Source organism: Colossoma macropomum, unplaced genomic scaffold, assembly GCF_904425465.1.
Source record: "Colossoma macropomum unplaced genomic scaffold, Colossoma_macropomum, whole genome shotgun sequence".
Taxonomy (NCBI): domain Eukaryota; kingdom Metazoa; phylum Chordata; class Actinopteri; order Characiformes; family Serrasalmidae; genus Colossoma; species Colossoma macropomum.
In genome coordinates this window covers 17,147,867-17,175,582 of record NW_023494794.1, presented here as the reverse complement: position 1 = coordinate 17,175,582, position 27,716 = coordinate 17,147,867, and the positions used below count along the sequence as shown (strand labels likewise).

At 37.6% G+C, this 27,716-nt stretch overlaps 1 protein-coding gene and 1 long non-coding RNA gene across 3 annotated transcripts; one reads left to right on the top strand and one right to left on the bottom strand.

The window, feature by feature from the left end:
• LOC118814701 lies at nucleotides 1-27,716 on the bottom strand. The gene is made up of 5 exons (XR_005007749.1): nucleotides 27,700-27,716; nucleotides 23,691-23,751; nucleotides 23,511-23,576; nucleotides 1,366-1,392; nucleotides 1-54 (listed from the first exon to the last, which is right to left on the bottom strand). It is a non-coding gene; the product is annotated as an uncharacterized LOC118814701 (long non-coding RNA).
• si:dkey-220k22.3 (uncharacterized protein LOC796870 homolog) lies at nucleotides 9,344-16,192 on the top strand. 2 transcript variants are annotated; one of them, XM_036580425.1, is made up of 5 exons: nucleotides 9,344-9,364; nucleotides 10,355-10,608; nucleotides 12,672-12,705; nucleotides 14,514-14,582; nucleotides 15,783-16,192. In XM_036580425.1, the coding sequence occupies exons 2-5, from the start codon at nucleotides 10,513-10,515 to the stop codon at nucleotides 16,190-16,192; spliced, it is 609 nt and encodes a 202-aa protein (XP_036436318.1). In that variant the 5' UTR covers nucleotides 9,344-9,364; nucleotides 10,355-10,512. The 2 variants fall into 2 exon arrangements, with proteins under 2 accessions (XP_036436318.1, XP_036436317.1); XM_036580424.1 differs by having other exon boundaries at nucleotides 14,511-14,582.

Genomic DNA, 27,716 nt, shown 5'->3' with positions numbered 1-27,716 from the left:
AGTCAGAATTGTTCACAGTGGTGACAGAAACCAGACGTCTGAAGCGTTTAATGCCTGTGAAAGACATGGTTATGAGTACTTTCCCTGATGCCTGCATTCTTTTACAATAGTTTTGTGTTAAGGTTTTGGTCTAAAATGTATATTTGTTTTAATCTATTCATGACAGAGAAGTACATGGAAATATTACATATAAATTTACATACACATTCACCAGTATTACATACATATCTACCTCATCATGACCCTTGGTTCCTATCACCACCATTGTAAAGCGTCAGCAAGTTTCTCTAAAATGCATTTCATGTCAAACCACTCTGAATGACTTCTGAATAATTTCATCTCATTTATTAAATTATGCAGACAGTATTGGTGGAATTCCCCTATAACTGTACTGTCTTTTTTTCCTTGGCCACCGGACATTTTCTTGCTGCGTCTGCCTGTGATTTATTTTCCATAATTATTTAGTCACCACTGAGATGCAGTATCTAAAGAGCTCTTTCTATGACTGCTATGCTAAGCTAAATATTGTGTAACCACTGGCTATAGGCAAGTTCTTAATCCTAAGTGGCTCAATATACTCTTTCAGGTTTTGAGAACAATATTTTAAACTGCTCATTTTTCACACCTTACATGTAACTAAAATAATAATTGCATCAGTGAATGTAAACTCTGCCTTTTAGCTCTGTTCACTTCACAGTGGCTTAGTTTGACTGACTAGTTCCTGATATTACTGAAGTTCAAGAGATGACTTGTACGGACAGGTTATGTCTGTAATATACTGCCAAAACTGAGCTCACCCACATGAGCTCAGTTTTGTATTATATTTACATTCCTTTCCTAATCTGTGGTATTTCAGGTCTTTTTACTTAACTTAGAGAAAGTTCTTTGAGATACGATCTTTTACAAATTCTTTTTTTGATCAGTGATACTGAAATAGAGTCACAAGATAAACGGTGCAAATCACTAACGCTAATACATGCGACATGCTATACATGCCATTATTAATGTAAATTAGGGGAAAATGGCAGAATGGCCCCCCTTAAAACAGTGTCTTTTTACAGTAAATCTAAACTATATTTGTACATGACTTTCGGATGTACAGGATGATTCATAGATCAAGGTGGTGGCAATGGACTGAAAGAGCAAATAAAATGTTGGTTTTCTATCACAAAGTGGAAAAGAGAGGGTATCTTGTCTCACTATCAGAGCAACATAAAAAGCGCCCTTCTTGTGAATCTTGCATCAGTTTTAGAGAATATATCATTTAAATATCTAATAATTTCTAGTCTTTGCATTTAAAAAAAAAAATGTTACTGACCAAACTCCAAAATATTTTAAAATGAAACTGAGGCCTTTATTACTTACATGTTAATGGTTCCACTTCACTGTAAGCTATGACAAAAAGAAAAATACCAGTAAAATAGAAACATTAAGTATTACTACTACAGGGTTCATACACTTATTAAAAAGTGGAATTTCATGGGGAAAAAAAAAGAAATCTTCATTTAGCGTAGTGCTGGACGATGCATCTTTAATACCAGTATACTGTGGCACTGACATACCATACATTATTTCCTGTTTTAGTAATATTTTAGCAATATATTTGATAGATAAGGAGCATTTTATTTTGTGCACCTCACTCATGGTATGTAAGCCTTGACAGTTAACTCTTAAGTCTTTTCCTTAAAATCCATTAAAAAAGGAAATTCACAAAGCATAAATTCATTAACTTCATTCATGTTAAACATCAATATGATCTGATAGCGTCATACTGTAATGTTTGAAAATATCATGATACTGAATTATAACACCGCCCAGCACTAACATATAGGCAACTCAGCTGTGAAAAAAAGACCTACATTATACACATATGAATTTAATATGTAAATATGAATCAGAATGCTGTTTAAATGGAATGACTGCAAATGACACTGATTTTTGACCCATCTATTCAATTCTGAATAGAATATCCACACCAGGTTTAACACTCCCACAGCATCAGATACTGTTCCACATTTCATTGTGTTTCCTCCAATAATTTAACAATAACAAAGACATATTTGTTTAGCCAGCGAAAAGAGTTAGCTAACTGAAGTTCTATTCGGGGTGGGTAAATTTTACATGGGGAGATAACGTAGTTATTATGCAACTGATGTTTCTCGGCGATTTGAGTCCAATGTCAGTACATTTTGACAAACTTTTTACAGTATTTAGATGAGGGACACAGAAAGAGTCATTTGTCTTCTCCAGTGTCTGAATGTCAAATCAACTTAGCAGGCCAAGATTCATGTTAGCAAATAATAGTAACGCTACTCCACACACAGATACGTTGGTTTCAGTCTCGCAGTGTTTTTCGCAATCTAGACTCCTCAGTGTTTCACATGTGATGAGATAACACACCTCATGGGGTAAAAGTCAAGGAAATTACAGCACTTATTTTCCAGGCCCGGAAAACCAAATTTTCTAAATTCCATGATTTATCCTGGATTTTCATGATCATATGAACCCTGTTGTTGTTGTTGTTGTTTTTGTTATTATTATTATTATTATTATTATTATTGCAACAATGATATGTAACACTTTAAACAACAGCTTTTTAGCATTTTTGCTAATTGGTAAATTCAAAAGATTATTGAACATGAAAAACCAAATCTGGTGTGAATGTTAAACTCACATACAAACTCATGTCCAGTAAGACAGCTAAAAATGTTGCCTAATTCTAGCTAACAAATAATATAGCTGGAATGCAATGGTAATGCTAACTTGTTTTTTTTTTTTTGGGGCCACATTTTCACTTTTTTTGTTCTCAAAACCGAATGTATTGCCCTCTCCACAACTCCCTCATAATCATGTTTTAATAACTTTTCTTGTACAACTTAATCTAAATCCATATTTGATTATCTAGTGAGAATCCACTGACAATCAACTGATCTGACCCTGAAAGGATTTTGTCCCATCATTTGAGGGAGGGGCTTCAACCCCCAGGTAACTAGATAACTCGCATGAGTCAACGCAGGCAGTGGGGATGCTGACTGGTCTGCAGCAGTCTCAGGACCGTTTCTTTAAGGCTGAGGCAAAACAGTGTTTATTTTTACCATTGTGTCGATTATCAATAATAAGATTTCTGAATCTGTTGTGTTTATTTTGAAATGCAAAGAAGGTGATATAACTTGTGCATCTTTTACACTGTGATAAAAGCATATCACATCACAGAAACCTCCAGTTCTACACTCTGAAATTGCTAAAATGATTTTACTGTTTTAAAAAAGTGACATGCCTGTAATGTAACTCCTCTGGCAACAGATTTTTTTGGGTGTGGTACAGGCCCGTCAGGTTTATATGGATAAACCAAAGTACTGTTCAAGTCAAGTTCAAAGTCAGAGACCACCCTTCATTTATTTAATTTTCAGTCGAACCAGGAATTAAGTACAAGATATTTATTTTTCAGTGTCAGAAAAAAAGCAGAAAACATATATTTAACAGAACATTACACAGAAACCTCAACAACCCAGATAGCATTCAAATGTGGGCCACTTTTGGCAAAGATCTGGTACTGCTGACCCTCTGGCAATCTGCACGTAAGCTAAAAGAGGCCACATTAAAAATGCTTATTTAGCCCATATATCTCAAAACAGATCCGGGCCACTTCTGGCAGAGATATGGCTGTGTTGCCTATTACTGGCACTGGTAAACTGCATGTGAACCAAAGCTTGCCCACATAGCATATTAAAAATGCTTATTTGTCCTTCATCTCAAACAGATCTTGGCCAGTGCTGACATGAGCTAAGGGACAATCACGTTTTAAACAGGAATTAATAGGATTTTTGGGGGTTGAGAGGCATCAGTGCTTAGGTACAAGAAACTACTAAATATCTTTGCTTAAAGAGTAACTACACCCTAAGACCTTTATCATTAACAGCTGAAATGCACTGCTCTGTAATAATAAAATATACCAGCCTTGCTTAAAATGTGAACACATCTTTTCAAACTGTAAAAATAGCATTGTTATTGTGGTCAGTTCCGCACCACAGTCTCCATATCTGCATGTCTCCATATGGCTGCTGGTGTTGCGTCCGATTCATGTTTCCCTTCACAAATCAAACCCTCAGGCGCCGCACTCACTGAACAGAAATCAACAGCAAGCAGCACTGGAATTACGGAAAGCGAAACGGTTCAGGAAAAGTTAAGGTCCAGTGTTGCTTGCCATTGGTTTCTGTTCAGTGAGTGCATGTACCCAAGGGTTTGATTTATGAAGGGGAACTGAATCGGATGCAACACCGAAGATGGAGATGGTAGTGGAGAAAAATCGTCAGCCTCATAAGACCTTTCGGTTGCAAAAGTGCTGTTTAATTCTGTCACTCTCCATATTTTTTGGTAGATAACGTTACATATAAAAACACAGCAGCTCAGCCCGCTCAGTCTCCCTCGCAGCCCCATCTCATAACCCGAACATTACTGTAGTGCCCTCCTAGCATGCCCCTCCCATTTTTAGCATTTTTCAAAGTTGAGCCAGGGGCGGCATTAGCAGAAAAGAGTGGGGTGTAGTTACTTTTTAAAGTAGTTTAAAGAGATTTGTGGCTGCCTTAAATTTGTCTGTTATTTTTAATGTTCATTATTATCTGTTCTTTAATATAAATATTTAAGCAAGCCATAAGTTAAAACATATATTTTTTTACACTGTATTAAAACATTCATTTTTGTAGTGTATTGACCTAATTTTTGAACTTGCGGGTGGGTGGTGGGTCACTTCTGGCAGTAGTGGTTTAAAGGTGGCCCTCTAATGACTGAAAACAGTTCTGGCAACTGCATCTGGCTCTTTCCTGTGTCATCATTTCATGTGGTATGTGGGCCAGATGTAAATGCCAGATGCAGCCCAAGTTTGGACAATATCAAATTTGATATCTGAGAAGTTACTATCAAAATTTTCAGTATTTAGTGTATCCTTACATTGCCTTTATTACAACTTCCATTCAAAAATCAGGGATATTTTTCCACACCTCCAAAGTTCAGTCTTAGAAGTCGGTTGCATTTTCTGCTTTTCATGATCTAACTAATCCCAAACACATTCAGTGATGTTGAGATCTGGACTCTGGGGTGGTCAGTCCATTGTTCTGAGAACACCAGCAACTAATGTGTTTGATCTTTTTTTCATCCATTTCCTTTTCTCAGTAAGGGCTTGTTGACAGCTACACATCCTTTCAGACCCATAGTGTGGAGATGTCTTCTCTGAGAGTGGAAAGATGCACAGAAATGTGGATTTTTTCAGATGAAGGAAGAACGAAGAGTGCAGCTTGATTTTCTTCTCTCTCTTAAAGATGAAAGCTTTAAGTACCGTTTATCTGATGACAGTGTTTGTGGTCTACCACGTCTTACACAGTTGTTAGGAGTCCCATTTTGTCTATATCTTTTACGATTTTTTGAAATATTATTATAACTCCTGTTTTTTTTTTTTACTTATTTTGCAAGTGGGTTATCTTGCATATAATTTCCTTTTGTGCTTAATGGCAAATTTGACAACATATTAAATAAATGAAGAGTAATCACATACATATGTAACTAATACATTGTGTAAGTTCATACATCAGGGTTCGCACACTTCCTGGAAATTTATAGACTGGTGTTGAACTCCAGTCTGGAAACTGAGAAATATCTCCTGACAAATGAATAACTTGTTCTTCATGACTGTTTTGACAGGAAATTACAAAAATGAAGGGTTGTCTGTGACTTTTGCACAGTACTGTGTGTACGTGTAGCAGCTTTTCAGTGGTCTGAATATCTTTACCCCTTTAACTGTGGCCAACATTACGGATTGCTTTTCAAAACTTACCCAGTTAAAGTGAATTAGTACAGGTAATAAAAGCAACATAATGCCACTACTTTGTTAAAGAACTATGGCTTTAAAGTACCTTTTTGACTGTTCCTTTAAAATTATATTCTGAATTATCTTTAAAAGGCATTTTCAACGCAATATTCATTCCTTCCTGCTACAAAAAAGTCTAAACCTATCAACAAAATAAATTAAGATGCTATCTCAGTCAGCTAACCCAAATGGGTGCTTCAGCTCTGCTAAGAACAACAGTGAACTGTGGGTTGATGTGAATCAATGTAAATACATCAGACGTTGAAGGGTTTCACTGCAAAAAGCATTAGAGAAAAGCATTTTTTTTGTGGTATAACTTGTTGGGAGTGTGCTTTAAATATGCAAAAAATATCAGTGTTTCATTCTTTTCAAAAGCTTGTTATATCCAAAATGGTTACAAATGGATTTACAGTGCTTTGGAATGAAACTCTTCAGTTAGAGTTTGCTTTCAAATTAAATGCAAACTCAAACATTTGACAGTTCATTTATCTTTATGGTCAGTTTTGTAAAACATTGTGCCCTGCAGAATTATTGCCATTCTTGTTTGCAGATTAATTTTACACAAAAAAAAGAGAAATTTAATCTTTCAGTTGAGAGAATTATTTAAAGAAAAAAATACCATATCAGAATAAAACCTCAAAAACACATCACAGTTACTGCATCACTGCACTGATCTTAACTGATCTAAATCGCCTGGTAGATGATAGAGTGCATTATGCCCTATATTAGCGTTTCTTAATCCTGCTTCCAGCGATCCATGGCACTGCATACTATTCTTTGACTCATCACACCTGATCCAGCTTATCTAATGATTACAGAGCCTTTCATGAGCTGAATTGGGTGTGTTGGGCTGGGCAGTGGTTGAAAATTTCCAGTGCTGTGGGTTGCCATGAGAAGGATTAAGAAATTTTGCCCAATGTTGTAGGAAGATATCTTGAACCCTTGGAAATAACATAGCCACAGCATCACAAGTCCACTACATCTTACATAGAGGAACAGGTTACTTTCTGGTGATCCTGACTTTCTCTGCAAGTACATCTGGTATTTACCCTAAAGCTCTGTTTTTAAGTTATCTTCCCATACAACCCAGTTCCAATCAATGATTTTTAGTAAAACTCCAGGTGCTTACGTTTGTTTGTTTTCTTCTTGCAGTTGTTCCAAATAGTGTGGAATGTAAGTGGCATCTAAGCGTAGTGTTGGAGACTTTGCGATGGAAAGTCTGAGTAATGATGCATTCATCTTCTGTAGTTGTCAAGTTAATAAGTTTTGCCTCTCCTTTTGTTTTTCTTTTTTATGGATCAAAGTAGGAGATTCTCAATTTTTTTTTAATGCAAGATCAAACTGATAAATAACAGAAGTCTTCTTTCTCCCTGATCTTTAGCAAGGTTACCAAAGGTGCCACAATTCTGGAAGACACTGTACCTATTTAGAAATCCATGTACAGAAATTTGTAAGAAATATTTTGTGAAGTCTCAAACCCTGGACATTCGGAGTATGGTCGAATACTTTTGCAAACCACTGTAGGGGTGTGTACAGTTCCTGAAATCATGTGAATATTTTCCATGAATCATGAGAGGGGGGGCAAGTAGCAGCATGCACTCAGCAATGCAGGTCAGATAACCAATTAAAGACTCGCAGTGAATGGACAGGGTAGAGGTAGAGCATGGTTGGAGATGCTGAGATCATTACTGGAATCCCGCTTCCAGATTCTAGAGGTGAATGATGTTATTATCCCTACAGCCAGAACACGCAGTGGGCTGCAAGGAGGCTGTTATCAGGACATCACCAAGCTCAGCATTACGTGTAAAGTGGTTGACCTTTTTGAGCAGTTATGACTGAGTTCATGCTAATTAACAGTAGCATCAGCCAGCTGAACATGCAAGTTTACCAAGTTTAGACAGTCAACTAGCCACATAGACTGCAAAAACAGTGAATAAGTACTTGTGTAATGGCATTATCTCACACTGCAATAAGGATCCTGAGCAGTTATTTTAAGGTTAAATGTAATAAGATGTAACAACACATTTACAAGTGCTGTATCTCACAATCTGTCAGTGGAATGAGAAGAATGACACTCATTGATATTAATCTCTCATGCCCTGCCCCAGTTAGTACTTCAGCTTTCCATTTCGTTAATGGAGAGCACCGAGTGGAAACTGAACCAATGTAGACAGAGACTTTCCTGTCTCTCTCTCTTGGCTTCCTGTGAAACAGTGCTAGTGTGACACAGAGAAAGATTTTGAGGCTCTCTCTGAACGGATACTGCATCCCACAGACAGTGATGTGGTATTGGGGATAATCAGTTGGTTAAAACCCTCTGGATTAGTTGCCTCTATAAATGAGGAAGTCTCCTTACAAAACATAAGGACTTCAATCCACTTAACTTTCATCTAGCTTCCGTTCCAGGACATATTAATTTGTCATAAATGAATTTAGAATAACTGAAATGGCCAATCCACTATTCCATAAGCTCCCACAAATTCATACATGTTAACGCTACTCTCAAACTCAAATTAGGGTGTTTTGGGGGAAATTCCTATTCCGATCGCTGAAAAGCAATTATTGAAAAGCGAGAGTTAGTCTCTCTGACTCCACGGCCATCATTCTATGTTTGTTTACAAATTTCAGAGGGGAAATTAATTTTTGTCAGCAATGTAGTTTAGCGGAAATTGCGGCTTATTTGACATCATCAAGGCATTGAAGGATGGGACTGATAATTTGGCGGCTGCCGATGTGGCAAGAACTACTGGGGCAACTGTTTTCCTTTTAGATAATATGGGAAATGGCCCCATCTTGGAAATGATACGTTTGTTCTGTAAATAGATTCAACCGATAAACATGACTCATGTAAAAGACAGGAAATCAAATCTGCGGCAGAATGAAATGTGCAAGCCCTCAGAGAGGTGATCATAGTCTGAAGATGCATGGCAAAAGCTAGTGCAGGCGCACGCTAACACCCACACCAAATGAGAGTGCTTATAGCCTACACGTCTTGACCTTGTTTGTTTGATTAAACAGAGATTTGGTCTCGGGTTGCTGGACGGGGGAAGTACCAAACAGGGTGGTCCCTAACACAGATAACGTTTGTTCCAGCAATCTTGGCCTAGAGCTCAGTGTAACAGTTTAGCACTTCAGTTGCATTTCTCAGACCTCTCTCGAGCTGAATTGGTTGCATTCAATATATCCGTGGGCTGCCCACCTGTTGTGTACTGCTATGACACAACGCTTTGAACATGAAGGCTTCCCTGTCATTGCTACCCTTTCCTTGAAACAGTGTGGTTTGTTGTGTTGCCGCTGTTATTGTTATGGGGTGGGAACTTACTTTTATGTATTATGTTTCCATTTGATCTGTCATTCACCATTTTAAAGGGCAAATAAATTTGTTTTCCCAGAAAGGACAAAATGTTCATCACAAATGGCCTTCGAATAGGAAGCCATGAGTCTGGCATGAGTCTGGTTACAGTGTTCGTGATCTCCCTGGTCTCCCTTTATTCATGCGCTGAGGTTAGTTGGTCATATCTAAAACCAAGGTGACTAACATTTCACCTTTACAAAGCCTACAGTTTTGCTTTTGATATCTTAAAATCTCACATTTTAATACATGATAAATTGCTAATTAGTTCATCAATGTCAACTTCAACTTCTTTAAGTATGTGTTTATCTTTTTTATATTGCTTAGTTTTTATTATAGCGTAATAGTTTTGTTATTGTTTCTTTTATTTCTATTTATTTTGTTTGCCAACACACAAGGTCATTCGATATTATTTTACAGTGGGTACAAAGAATGAATTTACCACTGAATGTGATTAGATTACTGTACACTCATTAGAATTCACACGTTAACACTGAGTTCTACTGCTGCTGTTTGTACTGTGTGAGATTCATCTTTACACATTAAATCACTAAATGAAACTAAATGAAAGCTAAAAACTGATACAGTAAAGCATCCATCCATATGTGTCAAGACATAGCCACCCTGAGCAGCTGACCTGTTATATCTAGAGATTTATGTTCGACACACTCCTTTTAATTTAGTTTTGTCATGTCAGAACATTATAACACGTAGAAATTCAATGTTTTTCATTTTGCCCCCATCCATCACACACACTCCAAATAATGAATGAAAAAGAGAAAATGTCAACATTAAATAAATGGATTGTGTTGACTTTAAGTTACTGGTTTACTTTAAATGGGCAAAAATTAATTAAAGTGCATTTGAGTTCATGAAGAAGTTTATGTTGATCCAAAAAGAAATTCTTTGCAATGAAACAGAAATAAAACTGCACTGAAATGCTTCAGGTCACCAACAGTTGAACTCTATATTAAGGTAACAAAGTCTGACTATGTAAACTGTGAGGCATAACTGAAGTAAATTCATACCACAGCTTATGTATTTATTTTGTTGCATGCCTCCCATTATGTTCCAGCCTAAGCTCATTTTTCCCAATATCAGTTCAGGTGAGTCTAAGATTTTTCTTTCGCTGTGTGTCATAGGCTTCCACCCCCACACGCACCTTACGGCTCGACCGCAGAGAGTGGAAGGGGACCTGGATGCGTGGGAGCCCCGTTTTACAGTCGACTGCCTATTTCATCGCCTATTCGACACACTTGCACTCGCAGTTCGAGCATCTCGCCGAGACCCGTGTTCGAGCATGGCGCACATAGCGCGAACGCACGCCAGCTGGATATCTGCCCTGGTCGTCGTGGCCATCTGCGCCTCGTGTGTGACCTGGCTGTGCGTAACGAGGGTAAGAACTTGGTCCAGTTTGATGGACACGCACTCTCACAGTGACCCTTCTCACCGTCACTTCTGAGCTAACTTCGTTTCGAGCGCCTGCTTGGTGGTTTGAATGTCCGCTTTATTCCTTTATGAGGCCGCGAGTTCGACGTGAAAATTCGAATTCGAATTAAGATTATTTCGGTCTCTGTGGTGACCGTTGGAAGCGCGATTTTGAAGTTTGCGCCGCGTGCAGGGTGGGGCTGGATGTCACAGCCGCTGCCACAACGTGCTGCTGTTTATACTAGCCTAGCCTGTGCAGACTTGCGTTAATGACCCACAAAGCGTACATTTCCTCGGCTCTTTATCTGGCTAACCGAGAAATCCTGAAGGAGGTTTCACAAAGCAGGAGTTCTCCGTTAACCGGATAACTTGGGCCAAAGTCAAGCCTGTAAAGCAGAAGAGCCGAGGGACACTTGGAGCTAAAGGTAACCAGTTTGCCCAGCTTGCAGATACCCTGCTTCGTGAATTATCCTTCAGGATTCCTCAGTTAAGCGGATAACGTAAGCCAAAAGTCAAGCCTGTAAAGCAGGAGAAGAACCGAGGGACAATAATAGACAATCCTCACTTTGAGCTTAAGCTTAATGAAAAATCAATTGATTTGAGAGACCTTGAAGCTAGCCAGTCAAAAACCAAAAGGCAAAGCCGTCTTCTTCTAGAAAAGTGTCTCTTTTGGCTTAAAGGGGAACGCCACCGATTAAAAAAAAAAATCCTATAAAATCAGAAGGTTGAGATGTAAACAAAGCCATTTAGAGTGGTTTGGTGTTCAATGCTCCGTTCTAGAGAAACTTACAGTCAGAATTGTTCACAGTGGTGGTGATAGGAACCAGACGTCCACTTCTGAAAGAAAGTTATTGCATGAAATGGTTAGACGTTCGCTGCATGGTGTCCGACACTGTTTTATGATAATTGTGCCATATAGTTTTGGCTTAAAATGCATTTTAATCCATTCATGGCGGAGGGGTCGTGAGGCAAAACAGTCCCTTTTTCAGATTTACGACTTCCCATCATCAGCGTTACATATAAGGACACGTGTTGCTTCGCTGGTGGGTTTGGATAGTAAATAAAATGGCTATACGTGTGTTGTAGACATTGCGACCACTGGTTCCTATCACCACCACTGTAAAGAAGTGAGACTCTGTAGGTTTCTCTACAATGAGCCATTTCACATCCAACCACTTTGAATGACTGTGTGTATCTCTAGATCTAGAAATTTTAAAAAATGGTGGAATTCCCCCGTAAAGTATTAAATTCACGGGAAAATTAATGCGCTTTGCAAAAATACCCCCCACCTCTCGTCATGGTGCCTGGTATGATAGGTCCATTATTTACGTGTTTGAGATTTATTTAGTCCAGTCACTTTGAAGTGGACTCTGGTCTATCTCGTCTTCTGATTTGGGCTCTGCTGAAGCCCGAGCTACAGTTATACGATACAGTTCCGTCAAGTCGATGGAATGGAACGTCGTTTTAAACCTCTTGGCTTAAACGTTTGAAACGAGTTCAAACTTTAAGATTCTAAACGGCTCTGTACTGGGCTGGGAGCGCGGGAGGGTGAGGGGGCGTGTCCGCCGCTCCAGAGCTTACTTTTCCTACCCGTTTTGCGACAGTCCCGCCCTGCACTGTTCGGATTAGCTACTACTTCACGCTACTAGTGAATGCCTTGTCACTGTGGGCAACTAGCCAATCTTAGAGCACGACGCTGGATGCTGCTAGCCAATCCTCGCACAGGAGGGCGGGCGTGTCTGAATACGGGTGGAGGAAAAAATAATGCCTGACTTTTGGAAAACTCCAGCTACGTCCAAAACCACATACTGCTATAATACACATACTACACTAATTAAAGGACTTCTGTTGGTGGTGTGCTATTTTTGACATACTATTTAGTGTCGTTAGTGTGCAGTTCTCCAACACTATGTCCAGCGCTATGTCCTGTTCTTTATTTAGAATATTTTTGTCTATAATTGTGTATACATTTTGTCATGACTGGCAGTGGACAGAGTGTAATATCTACTTACTATTTCTTTTTTTCCCCAGTTTCCTCAGAACCCCAGAGGATCAATCATCAGTGGTAGGTTTGCACTTTTTTTTGTTTATATGCTCAGAAAGGCACTTCAGGAATTCATCCTCAGTCCACACAGCGTGTGGTTTTCAGAGATGGATAGAGCAGCTTAAAGTAAAACTCAAGCCATACTCAAAAAAGCATGTATACTTGTTACTAGTAAAAGTGGCCTAGCAAAAAAAAGGAGTAAAAAGTACTAAGATAAAAAAAATCTTCAAATACTGAGCTCCCTATAGAATTTGCAGTGGAACTTCTTAGTACATCCACCATCTGTCAGCATAGGAACTAAAGTTTGGTGCTATTTTTCTCTTTTTGGCTCCCTTTGGTCTAAAATAATATGCTAAAGCTAGAAATTAAGAGATCTACAGCAAAGCAGTTCATATACTGTCACCAACCAAACAGAATGTATTGAACCCAAAAAAGAGAATTGCAGAGTAGCTGAAGTGTAACATAGTAAAAAAGTAGATACTTTTTTCCACATATTTACTTGAGTATACACCAGTAAGCAACACATAAGTACATGAAACCTCTACATGAGTAAATGGCAGTAGTTACTACCCACCTCTGTTTGGATTTAAAGAGTGGACAAATGAAGATTCCTTTAGAGATGCTTCATGATTAGCTTTGGCACTGTTAGGTGTACAGTACACATAGACTAACATAGGTTTACCGATTTTTCAATATGTCTGCATAATCCAATTATTAAGAGGATTGTTAAAGTCATTCAGAGTGGTTTGGTGTGAAATGCCTCATTCCAGAGAAACCTGCCATGTCACAGTTGTTCACAGTGATTGTCATAGAAACCAGACATCCGAAGTTAAATCTTTAAATCCTTCTTAAAGCTAACACACAAAGTAATTACATTAAGTGGTTATGAATATGGTGCCTGATGCCTGGGCCATTGCTTTATGATAGTTCTGAGAAAAGGATTTGGCCTGAAACATGTTTATGAAATACATGGAGAGGTACATAATGTAAGGCAAAGAAGTTGGAGTATTTTGTTAGCCTTTTTTCCCTCCATCAATCGCTATATATGAAAACTCAGAAGACACATGTAGGTTCTTCTGCAAACAAAATGGCTAATATTTACGTAGCCCTGATTCCAATCACCACAACTGTAAAGAAATCTGAGATAGTAAGATCTGCACTCAAACCACTCTGACTGTTTACATCCCAACAATTGAATCACACTGATCATTTGGAAAAAGCAGTGAAATTCCTTTACATTTTTGATTTACTATGCTAGACGTTTGTCAAAATCCTTGAATAAAATGAGTGTTCAGTCTTTGAGTCTGAACAGTGCATAGCAGAGTCATGGAGGTCACTGTGACACTTCCTTTTCTCTGAGACTCACTGACATGTAACATAGATTTATTACAGGATGTTGTGTCTCATATACAGGAAGTTTTTTTTCTTAGGGTCGTGTGTGAGTGGTCTTTTTTTTCTGCATGGAGATGTTATCAAGCATAGTTTTTTTTTCCCTTGTAATAGAGCCTCTCTGTAGAAGTTTTCCACCAGCAATATAACTCAATTAAACCTAAGGTTCATAAAGATAAGGCTGTTGGTGCCTGTGGTTATGTGTTGCTAATATGTGTTCATGTGAGAAAGTGTGCTTTCTACTGTATGTTTCTCTTATTTATCATGCGTGCTTGTGGTGAGCTATAGCGCTGTTTCCCGTAACTCTCTCCATTGCCGTTTCTAGCACACTGCTTGGCATGATGCAAGGGTTTCCTCTGCAGTGTCTTACAATTATTCTGTCAATATATCACAGCAACTGTTTTTTTTTTCTTTTTGCTGTCTTTACTCTTGGCCAGCAGAGACTTTTGCGGCACACATGCTCCGAGTCTATCGAAATGAATCTCTCAAAGCACAGGGGATTTTTAAAGGTAAGAGGTTTGACTGAACATTTCACTTATTAAAGTATTCAACAGAAACTTCCTTTAAAACAAGTTGTTTTAAAAAAAAAAAAATACTACGGTCAAGCCCAACATCCGTTATCACCTATCATGACTGAGATCAGATGTGATTTATATGATTTGCAAATAATTCATAAGTTTGCAAAGAACAGAAGTATAAAGAAGTCCCAAGATTGTTGTTTTAATATTGGCAATTTCCTCCATGAAAAAGTATTTCCACAAGTAGTGTGTTATGACTAAGGCTTTAAAATTGTTCAATACCAATATCGATACTGATACCGACATGCTGACTTTGATTATACCAGTACTGTAAATGCCAAAAAAATAGTTATAAATAATACAATTATTATTATAATAAGAATTATATATCATTGTGGGGGAAAAAACACACTGGTATCAAATAAACAAACTCAGACTTTGTGGTTGGAACCATCTGTTCGAACAGATGTATGAACAGAATATGCAAGTGATACCAAAAGCGCTACTTATTGTAATTTGGAGTGCATACTAATCCAAAATTATTCTAGGGCTTGTCTAACAAAACACATTCATGTCATTTTTAAACAGTGTTTAAGTTTCAGCTTCACAGAATTTAGCAAATGCAACCATAACTCTTTTTGTGGTGGTGGTTAATAGCTTACTTTGTTAATCTAGGCAATGATTAATCTCTGTACGCATGCAGATAGCAGTGTGACATTTATGTCAGACAGCCAGCCTTGTGAAACAATGAGGACTTAGTTTTCAGCAGAGGAACAAGAAATTTCCCAACACTATGTACAAAAGAAAGTAAAGCAGTTATAATGGCAAAAAGCAACAGTCACTGTGCTTAGTGTTTTTTTTGCTGCTCTAACTGCTTTATAGTCTTGCTTTGTATTATATCTTTACGTTTATATATGCAGTGCGAGGTGTTTCTAATATTTGTTTACAGGTTTGGCTTTTTACTGAAAACGCTAAAGGGGTAGCTAAATGGCTGCCATGTTGATGTTATTGGCACAAATTATGCACTGCTGTGTGACAGAAAATCCAGCTTTAGATCCAAAAAAAGTTAATTGGCGAAGCAAGAAATCCTGATTTGTCAGACAGGCCCCTGGTCAATAGTCATCGGGCAACAACGTCTGAGAGATTCTGTCAGGCCACAGTGTTTATCTTCATCTTTGTCTTTTTATCCAGTGGATGGCTGTCAGGACGTCCATCTGGCCTGGGAGGAGGAGTGCTGCGTCAGTCATTTATTTCTGGATCGAAACAAAACGTGGATAACTGTGAAAGAGACTGGCATCTACCTGATCTACGTTCATGTGACGTACGGTCTCAAAAAAGGAAACGCCAGCGTAGATCTTCAGCTTTTCGTGGACTTCAATTACACAGGGAACAACGAAATGGAAAAGCAAGAGTTGGCCGCCGTCTTTGATACTCGACAGCTCACGGAGAATGAACAAGATGCCAGCCTCAGTGCCTTCCTTCTACTGAACATGAAAGCAATGGAAAAGCTGTCTGTACGGGCGTTCCCAAAGAATCAGATAAAGTGTGCCGACATTCGACCATTCTCCAGCTACATCAGCATCATTAGGTATGCTGACTAGTAGACTTCGAGCTGAGGAGGAACCATGCTGTCAACTTCTTCAACTGAGTATCTCAAATCATTGCTTTAATGTCCTTTTCATGTCAGCTGTTTTTTTTCGCTTGCTACTGAAGTCACAAAACAGGGTTTTTTTTTTTGTGATGGTGGCCAAATAGAGGACAACTGCACTAGCAGCTGCCATGAAATGAAGCAGCCAGATGTTTAACCGCGAGCGAAACTGTGACGAAACTCCCTTTGACATTCGGGATGTTTGCGTAGGGCGCTGCGATACTTTCTTGGTGCGTGTTTTTTTTTTCTTCTTCTTTATCTTCCCCTCTGTTGCATGACGCTCCCAACTCACGATTTTCTGAGAAGCATGACACATTTTCCTACCATGAGAGACAAAAGTGATTTTCACTTTGTTTCAGGTTCGTTATGAGTCAGTTGAAAAAAGAGCATCGAGGCTGCTTCCTGATTTATCAGCACGCAGTTTGAAGAAATGAGCACACAAAAGTTAACGTCACTTCCATTAGCAAACAATTCTTAGCTGAGGTGGTGATCAGGTGTCTTTAAGATGCTGGTTCCATTAAATTTTTTTTCTCCCTAGTATGTATGATGTTTGCCAGTCAACTGAATGTAATATCTTAAACGTCAAGTGTTATTGGTTATCTTTGAAGTAGCGTGTTATTTTTTTCTCTTATTTTTGATGACCAGGAGGTGAAATTCTTTGGGATTGTGCTTCGTGATTTGTGGGTCATGAGAGTGACTGCAATATGTAATAAGCAGTGTCTTCCAAAACAATTACATTACCAGCACTAAGAAGCAGTAGACAGGTTTCCATCCACCTGTCAAATTACATTTGCGAATAACCATGTTACGAAAGAACATAACAGCTTGAGCTGCAGCATCTTAGGTCTAATATCACTGTTATGTTTTGTTTTTTGACAAAAGGTACATTTTAATTTCTTCATTAGTCCTATGGTACCTGCTGCCTTCTGTCATGTTTTGTAGCTATGGCTGGGCAGAAAAAAGAAACACATAAGCAGTCATGATTTTTATTCTATTTGCATTTTACATTATTTATTTGGAAAATGTGTTTCTATCCTAATTTATCACTTTTCTTTTTATCTGCAAAACAATATACTGTAAATATGTTTGCAAGTGAATACATCTTAAATCTAGTTAGTGTATCTAGTATTTTGCATTATGCGATTTTTGTAAAAATATTTTAGGTTATTGTACTTGTTTAAAGTCATTTTATCTGTAGACATTATCTTATTCTATTACCAGATAATTCTGCTTGTTTCAAGACAAAATTCAATAGAATAAGACAATTTTACTAGATAAAAAATAAGTGAATAAGTAAATAAGATTATAATCATAAGTTTAAATCATCTTATAATAATCATAAAACAATCTCTAAATGAGACTATTATAGTAGATATATTGACTAGATTTAAGATGGTTTCACTTGCCAAGATACACATTTTTGCAGTGTGTATCCACTTTACGGGCATGCACAAACGTTTGTGAATTTTCGTGATTTTATTCAATATTTAATATTTCTTTTAAAACTTTCTTATTTGCCGGAATACACATAAAACACATACAAAAAAGAAAAAAAAGCTACTGATACAGAGAATTGGTCACAGTTCAGTTTCCATCATTTTTCCCCATCCTCTATAGGACATCTTCCCCTGCTTACCTCCTTGGTTATCATTGAAGCTAATAGTGATGGATGGTGGAAATAATGAACCTAGTTCTGAAAAACGGTGATGTGTTCCTCTAAGTGCGTAATTCTCCTCAGTTTTTTCATGAGCAAAACTGCAGAGGATCTAAAGTACGTTTTCCCAGAACCACAGAGAGAAGATCATTTAGCACATTATATGCATAATAAAGGCGTAGTCTCATTCACAGGTCTAGAGATGAAATCTCTGAGTTTCACTCCAGTTCTTCTCAATGAAGGTGTTTTATGATAACAGACACTTTCAGTCATGTGCCAAAAAGGATGCTTTAATGTATTAACAGGTTACAAAGCTAGTAATGTCACTGAGTATGTTATCAACAAGAAAATCACACTAATTTAACTTGCCTAATAACAGTCATGAATATGAAGAACATCAGTTGCCGTGTGAGTGTAAAAGAAAGGACTGATTATGTATTTTTGGTCTACAGTGGTAGAACACCAAATATGCTAGATTCATTTCCCAGCAATGATTAGTACTTCTTGTTAACTTTCTTTGTTTTTCAAATACTTTTAAAGTCTTATATACAAAATTATTTCAGTGATATTTCCCTTTTCTGAGCTACCATTATGTTTCTCTTTTTGTTTGCACCTCTATAATATCATGGATATAGGGCTGCTGATTCGAAGACTGTAATGTGAAAAGGCTAAACATGCATCAGAACAGATCATTCTGCAGTGATGTCAACTGTACAACTACTCAGATTCAGACCCATTTGATTGTATATGGTTATTTTTTTATTCAGTAGCAAGAAGAAAATCACTCATGTTGAGTGATTGAAATGGACTACTATCATTGTTCTCAGATAGCTTAATTACATTGTATTTATCTACTGCTATTTTCAAATGATTGTAATTATTTGTTATTTAAAATATTAATTAAAATATATAATTACTTTGCCTCTATGTTTCAAGATTCTAGTATTTCCTTTGTTACTGCTCTTGAGTCATGCACTTAAAGGGGACTCCCAAACACTTGTCTGCCCAATTAAATAGTTCAGGGGTAAACAAAGTCGTTCAGACTGGTGCAATGTGAAATGGTTTGTTGTAAAGTAATTGCTCACAGTGGTGGTGAACAATTTTTACATTTTTTTCCCCAGTTTTTTTTTTAACAATACAATTTTTAGATTCACCACTATTTTACCACCCTCAACATTACTTATAGAACTCAAAAGACACTTGTTGAGTTAAATCGAGTAAAATTAAACAGCTTTACATTCATTCTGAACACGGCAATCTCTGGTTCCTATCACAACCACTAAAAACATAGTTAAGTTTCTCTACAATGAACCATTTCACATCTTACACTCTAAATGACTTTAATTCTCCGTGATTCTGCAGAAATTTTGAAAAATCAATGGAATTCCCCTTGAAGTGTGGCACCCCTTTCTCCTTTTCCCCATCATAGAGGTTTGAAAAGAGCCAGACACCTGAAAGTTTAACAAAGGCAGGTAAAGTTCAAAGCATTAAACTGACTCATAGTGGCCCAGAGAGTCATACCACAATGTTTATGAAGTAAACCAAAGATGAAAACAGCTTTAAGAGAGAGCGCAAATACATTATGGAAGAACAAAACAACATTAAAGGGGAATTCCATCAACTTTTCTGCATTTCTGAAATGCATTCCATTCATGGTGGAGAGATACAAGCAACTGTAAGGCAAAATAGTTGCCTAAGAAAACCTTCTTTGATTTATTCTTATTTTACCATTACATACAAAAACATTGCAGCCCCTGGTTTCTATTACAACTGAGTTTCACCAAACCATTCATTTCAATGATTCAATGATTCAATGAACCATGACATTTCAATGATTACATTTTGGAAAACTTCTTTAAAGCGAGGTCAATGTGCATAAAGTTGATAAAGAGACAATACTGGACTTAAAGGTCTCTTTTACAGACTAATAAAAGCTCAAATTTGTAACACTAAAACAGACAGCAGGAAAGAAAATGTTGCGATGACACAAGACAAAGAGGAGAACACTGGGGAGAGAACTGCACTTTTGATGTTCTAGTCAGATAATTAAGAGAAATTCATTACAAGCTTGTTGTCAAAGAAAAGTAAGACAGCAACCCACAGTGGTAATCAAATCAAAACTACCACACTGTAACCATACTGCAGGTACAGAACTGAAATATGAACTAGTTCATGACTGCAGAGAATAAATATCTACAGATACAGCTGCTTTGGGATGTACTAAGTGGTACTTTTTGTTATACGCTTCATTTAAAATGTATTATATTCTTAGTTGTTTGTGTGCCATCAATATATACACTAACTAAAAAAACCTTATATTTCATTTATAGAAGTATTTACAAACCTTGCTTTGGCTCTCTAAACTGAGCTCATTTGCAACCTGTTGTGATATCACTGTAACTTGCAATTCAGCTGTGGAGAAATTCAGTTGACAATGTTATTTGGAAAGGCCTATTAGGTCCCACAGTCTGTCAGTGTATCTCAGAGCAAAAAAACAAGCCTTACAGTCAGCTATCTGTAGATCTCCAAGACAGAACTAGACCAGAGGCGACCAGAGGTTGACAGACTAGCCTTAACCCATGCTCAAATAATGGTGTGAATACTTGGGCGAAAGAATGACTCAAGTAAAAGGTAAAGCACCCTCCCAAAAAAAATAACTTGAGCAGAATAACAAAAGTATTGGGTCAAAACACTACTCAAGTTCTGAGTTTCTTATAAAACTGCAGTGGAATTTCTTAGTAAATCCAGTGTCTATCAGCACCGAAACTGAACTATGCTTTTCTCTATTCTTCTCTTTGGAATTCTTTTGGTCTAAAATAAAATGCTAGAGCACTAAAGTCAGAGGTATGACCAATCACAAACCTGTACAAATGCTGTCCCCATCAAAACATAATAAAAGGGGAACTCCACTGATTTTGCAAAACTTAATCAATCATTCAACCGTTTAGATGTAAACAAAATCATTTAGAGTGGTTCGGTGTGAAATGCACCTTTTTAGTCTAAACTGTTCACCCTTGTAGTACTAGGAACCAGACGTTGTTATGTCTACACTACAAATACACCACTTTATCTGGTATCCAAAATGAACAGTGAGCTTACATGTGTCTTACAAGTTTTTATATGTCACGCTGATAATGGTAAAATAATGCTAAATTTGGAAAAATAATTTTTCCAAAGGGGTAAGATTTTTTCCTTACAAAGCTCTACATGTACCTCTCCGCCCTGCGTGCCTTTTGTGTTGTTTGGGTTGGCGCCATTGCGTCACACGGTGTCAACTAAACATAGCTCAGGTAAGTAACAATATTCATCAGAAAAGCTGTTCGTTGGCGAATGGGTGATTACAGCTGCCGTACAGACGTTTTTGGAACCTTTTCGCTTTTTCCGTCAATCCAGTACTGCTTGCCGTTGTTATCTGTTCAGTGAAGGTGCGCATGCCCGAAGACCTGATTTGTCGAAGAGAACGCAAATTTGAGGGGAAACTGAATCGGATACAACAGCGGCGTTAGCCGTCTTGAACGGCTGTAGCTACAGGCTAGTAACTACAAAAGCATGTTAACTTGCGCACACTGATCTCGGTTGAAAATGCGGTTTGGACAAGAAACATGGAAGTAATCCTGGAGTAATAGTTTATATAAAAAAAAGGTTTAGGCCAAAACTTTAACAAAACTATCACAAAACAATGTCTCTGATATCAAGCAATGCATTCAAAACCATTTCGTGCAATAATAGGACGTAGCTTTTAGAGCCACTTAATGCTTCGGACATCTGGTTCCTAGTACTATAATGGTGAACAATTCTGATTCAGTAAATTTCTCTAGAAAGGCGCATTTCACACCGTCCCACTCTGAATGATTTTGTTTACATCTAAACCACTGAATGATTAAGTAATTTAGCAAAATCAGTGGAGTTCCCCTTAAAGCACAAAAAAGGAATAAGTAAGTAAACATAAATGGCTAAACTGTAACCAAGTAAAAAGCAGATTCCTTTTCTCACTCATATACTTGAGTAGAAAAAAAAGTACTATGATTCGAAAATACTCAAGAGAGCGCAAATCCATCAGTATTTTGCTCAAGCACATGTACTTAAGTAAATGTAACAACTTACTACCCCTCTCTGTGGTATATATCTGGGGGAAAAAAGCTACTAACGCATTGGAAGTTCCTCCATCACTGTGGGAAAAAAAAAGCAGTTTAGCTACCCAGTCAAACTCAGTGACTAGGCAAGAAGGGTTTTGACCAGGGAATCAGCTTTGCAACAACCTGCCAGAGGGCCAACCATGTCTTCCGCACTTCATCAACCATATCTTATAAATTCTCTCTCTACCCTATCCAAGGGTGTGTTTGCTTCCTGTTGTCCTCCCCCTGTATTATGAATAGCCACTGTAGGTTAAATGTAGGCTAATGCAGACTTCTGAGTGGTGAGGTAAAGTTGGCAAAGGCCTGTTTAAAAGGTACTGAAATAGAGCTATTGGTTACATCTGAATAAGAAATGGACAACTCCAGGCCTGGGCAGCACAGTTTGGTGATTTGCCTTCTTAAATACACATAATTCAACTTGTCATTACATGATTATGTAGATGTGCTAGAGCAGTGAAATCAGCAAGCTGTGGCCCTTGAGGACCAAGTGCAGTTCTCTATGGTAAAAATAGAGTCTTTTTTGGAATTGAGGTTGTTAAGTAGTCAGTGTTTTTCAAAAATACAGATACTCCCTAGCCAATCTGGCTGGGGGTTGAGAAAATCTGCAAGGAAAAATGTGGGAAAACATCCAGGTTTATGTGTGCAAAGCTGCAAGAGGCATGCCCGAGAAGACAGCAGCCACTACCAAAGGTATTTCTACAAGATATATTAAAAGGCCTGGTTGAATAGAAGATTTGGATATATTTCCACAAATTTTAGCTTTATCATTATGGAAATTTGTGTGTATACTGATGACAGTCAATTTAAAATGAATTCTATAACAAACCAAAGTTTGCACAAATTTAATAAGTCTGAATACTGTCTTCTGAAACTGCTGTGGATATTTCAACTGTGCCTACGGAAGAAGGCACTACTGCTTGTTTTTCCACTGAATCATTCTGAAATGGCAGGTGAGTTATCATCACCTCTGGTCCAGTTTTGTCTCGTTCTCGGCTGAAGAACCATATTTGAGTGGGATGCTTTCTAATTATCAACATATCGCCCTTTCCAAACTTTACAGAAACAGCACTTAGAGTTCAGTGGACCTTGGCCAGCAGAAAGAACTGAGACAAGGACATGATTTGCAAGAACAACCTAACCACATAAATGAGTGTCATGGATTTTTTGAGTAGCCATAGGCAGAAAACTGATAAAAAAAAAAAATGGCTATTTGGCCAAATCTGCATGCAGAAGATCTATCTCTTCATAGTTTGTGTTAAGCATGGATCTAGAAAGATTTAAATATAGGTCCACTTTAAAGTTTACAACAAAGTTAAGCAACACTATGTCTTCTCTTTTAGATAAGTTGCAGATTCTAAACACGTTATTTAAACACAGACTGTAGATTGGTATAGCCTGGTACACTCTAATGAGGATATATGAAGAAAATAACATTTCTTTCAAGTATTCATTTTAACTGAAAGCATAAGCAGCTCACTCACTTTTTCTTGATCACTATCTTCTATACCTGCTCCTTCAGCTCTGTCAATCTCCTTCCCACTCCTTGCCTGTGTTTAGTATCACATAATTTTTTTTATTAAACTCAGATTTACAAGAACTCAAGGATTAAGAAGAGATTAGTCTGTTCAATTATTTGTTTGAACTGGCAAAAATCTTCTCACCTGACTGGCCTTCCACAGAGCTGCAGCCTCCCATGTAATTTCCCATCTACAGGATAAGAAACTGAAGGAAATAAAAGTGTGTTATGGTCAACACTGTGTGTCCTTTGCACCAACATGAAGTTGCTGTAAAAAGCAACTTTGGCTAATACTGGTATGACTGTTTCATATTTCCACTGCAGGGTTTTGAAAACTATCTGTGAAATGTCTTAAAATTCTTACACTTTTTCACTTGTCTAGCTACTGCCAACCTCTGCAGAGTACTAAAAATCTCTTAAGTAAAATTTGCATAGGAGTAAATAAGTTGTTTACTGAATAACTACTTGAGTAATTGAGTTACTTTATTGTACATCCACAATTACTATCTGAAAAAGAGACTTGGCTACATCACTGGAAAAGAACTATACAAACAAAACATGATATTACATGAGGAAAAAAAAGTTATTTCCTATGACTGATCACAGTATGCTAGTGCAATAGGTTCTGCATTAAACTGCATGCATTTCATGGTTAGACAGCCTTCCTTGTTTTTCTGTTTCCAACAAAGTTTAGAAAGGTTTTGCAGAGTTTGTTACTGTTCAATTAAGTCTAGTTTTTTGGTTTGGTATTAAAATAAACAGATTACTTAAGTAATAGTAAAAAAACAGGTTGATAAATTTAATTAAATTAATTCATAATAATACACATATATACACATACACATATATATATATATATATATATATGTGTGTGTGTGTGTGTGTGTGTGTGTATGTGTGTGTGTTTAGTGACAACCCATAAGAAATCACTGATACTCATATAGAACAATTCTACCATGAAAATTATTATTAACAGCAGCAGTTTATCCAGTTCTGAGTCCTGCAGAGGTGATGATATCAGAGAATGTGTTGTGAGAAGAATTTCCGCTGAGCAATGTGTTTTGGTTTTAGTGTCTCTAAACTCCCGAGGCAGTTCAAAACGAGTGGTTTAATATATGCGTTTAAGCAAATCGTAGTTTGTGAATGCTTAAACGTTTTCAATATAAAAAAAAATCATTTCCTGAACACAGAACAGCATAAAATACTGTAAAACCACTCTTGTATTTTTTTAGCACTTTTTTTTTACTCAGTTATCGAACTTTATAATGGCGCCTCATGTTACGTTCATGACACCAGCAAACATGAACCACTTCACTCCAATGAACTGATCAGATAATCAACCAATCAGCACTCAGTAGCAGTGCCCAAAACCCCTTTGCTGCAGCAAAATGGAAAGATACAGGTATGTTTACTTTGCTTTCTTAGTGAAATACATCCTTCTATTTTTCAAAGAGGTTAGCTATTATTCAGTCCTGTTTTAGATATAATGAAAGAAATACGAATTGTCCAGGCTCCCTATAAAACAGCTCTGGTAATATCTGTCAGTCAATGTGCAGTAAGCTCATGGCAAAATAACTTCATACCTCACCACCCACAGTCTGATCACATTACTACAAGTCTCAGCACGACAGAATTACTGAACAGAGTTCAAGGGGAATCTGTACTAGAGTAGATTACCTAAATCACCACCATATACACCGATCAGGCATAACATTATGACCACCTCCTTGTTTCTACACTCATTGTCCATTTTATCAGCTCCACTTACTGTATAGGTGCACTTCGTAGTTCTACAATTACAGACTGTAGTCCATCTGTTTCTCTGCATACTTTGTTAGCCCCCTTTTACCCTGTTCTTCAGTGGTCAGGTACTATTTGGGTGGTGGATCATTCTCAGCACTGCAGTTACACTGACATGGTGGTGGTGTGTTAGTGTGTGTTGTGCTGGTACAAGTGGATCAGAGAAAGCAGTGCTGCTGGAGTTTTTAAAAACTGTGTCCACTCACTGTCCACTCTATTAGACACTCCTACCTTGTTGGTCCACCTTGTAGATGTAAAGTCAGAGACAGTATCTCATCTGTTGCTGCACAGTTTGCGTTGGTCATCCTCTAGTCTTTCATCAGTGGTCACAGGACACTGCCCACATTTTTGGTTGGTAGACTATTCTCAGCAGTGACACTGATGTGAAAAACTCCAGCAGCACTGCTGTGTCTGATCCACTCAGATCAGCACAACACACACTAACACACCACCACCACATCAGTGTTACTGCAGTGCTGAAAATGATCCACCACCCAAATAGTACCTGCTCTGTGAGGGTCCATGGGGGTCCTGACCACTGAAGAACAGGGTAAAAGGTATGCAGAGAAACAGATGGATTACAGTCAGTAACTGTAGAACTACAAAGTGCACCTATATAGTAAGCGGAGCTGATAAAATGGACAATGAGCACAGAAACAAGGAGGTGGTCATAATGTTATGCCTGACACAATTTGTACCTCCAAAACTGTGACAAAACTGTTGACACCTGTTAACTAAATTGGCTAGCTGACAGACACTTGAAACATATACAGCATTAATTAATAACTAACTTTTAACTTCAGCTATCACGGTTAGCCCAGCCACACTTCTTCAGACTTCTCGGTCATGTGTGTGGCATACTGAGGCACTGGTGTTTATCAGAAACATGAGCAAAGTAAAATAATATACAGACCATTGTACACTGGCCATTAGAACTACTAAAAAAAACCTACTAAACACCGACTTAAATACCAGTTGCTAGGCTAAACGCTGAGATATAAAGTTTATACGCTGTCAACTTTTTTCTGTGTTAACTTTTAATATTTACGTTATTGAGTTACATGTGAAAAGTTGACAGAGCTAACTGGTTTAAGAGCTGAAACACACACTTATTTTCACTTTGTAAAGGGGGAAATTTTTACTCAAATACTGTAACTAGAGTAAACTGGTGTTATGTAGTTAGCTAGCCTCTCCTTTTTTTCTTTACCTCAGGTAAACCTAGTTAGCTAGCTAGCTAGCTATCAAGCAACTGTATAAAAAACTCAATGACAAGCTATAATTACCATAATTTGCCACTAATACATACTGAAGGCAGGTTTGTTCATTCTATAAATACTTACTGTTTTACTCTGTATATGGTGTATTTTGACTAAAACCTAATGTTTAACGTTATTTTAAAAAGCTTTTAGCCAAAATCCTGTCACAACTTTAAAAAACACTTCACAGAGCAGCAGCAGAGACCCGCCCCCAGGTCTGATATGATTGGCTTACTGCTTACAAGGTCTGACATGATTGGCTGAGCCGGATGTTACTCCCCCCACAACCATTAGAAAATAAAACAGGCGAGGCAGCGATATCAGCAGGATATTATGAATATTATGAATTTTATTACACGATGGGAGGAATCAATAGGAAAAACTACTTATTATTTGAACTAAGTTAATAATGTAAGAACAGGGAATTCTTTCAGTCACTGCAGGTTACAGGGGAATGCCACTGATTTTTCAAAATTTCTGTATAACTCAGAGGTTGAGATGTAAACGAAGTCATTCAGATGGGTTTGATGTGAAATGGTTCACTTGCAGAGAAACTTACTGACAATTATTTATCGTGGTTGTGACAGGAACCAGGAGTTCTGATGTCTACAATGCGAATAAAGCCAGCTTATTTTCTACCCAAAAGCACCTGTGAACCTACGTGTCTTCTTAGTTTTATTGTAACGTTAGTGATGCTAAAACAATGATCAGTCTGAAATCTTTGGGGACTATTTTGCCTTTTAACACCACTCACCCTGAGCAACTGATGCTGTCCTTTCAGATGAACTAACGGTAAAGCTAACAAAACTCGTCTTAACATTGTTCCGTTATGTTATTTATCGCTAGACATGATATTAACACGAGCGTTAGCAAACACAGATAAAGATTAGCTTACCTTTAGCTGCCTGTAGCTAACTAACGTTAACAGTGTTGTCACTGAGCTGTGAGTGTGGTCTTGTACACACATAAATCCTACTTTTTTTTTCAAGGAATGAAATGAAATAAACACCACCTCTCTCCAGATGACCATGGGCCTGAATAGCGTTTCCTAGAAACACCTGTTAACCATCTTTTAGTCAAACCATCTGACTAACTTACCGCCATCTCCCTTCTCC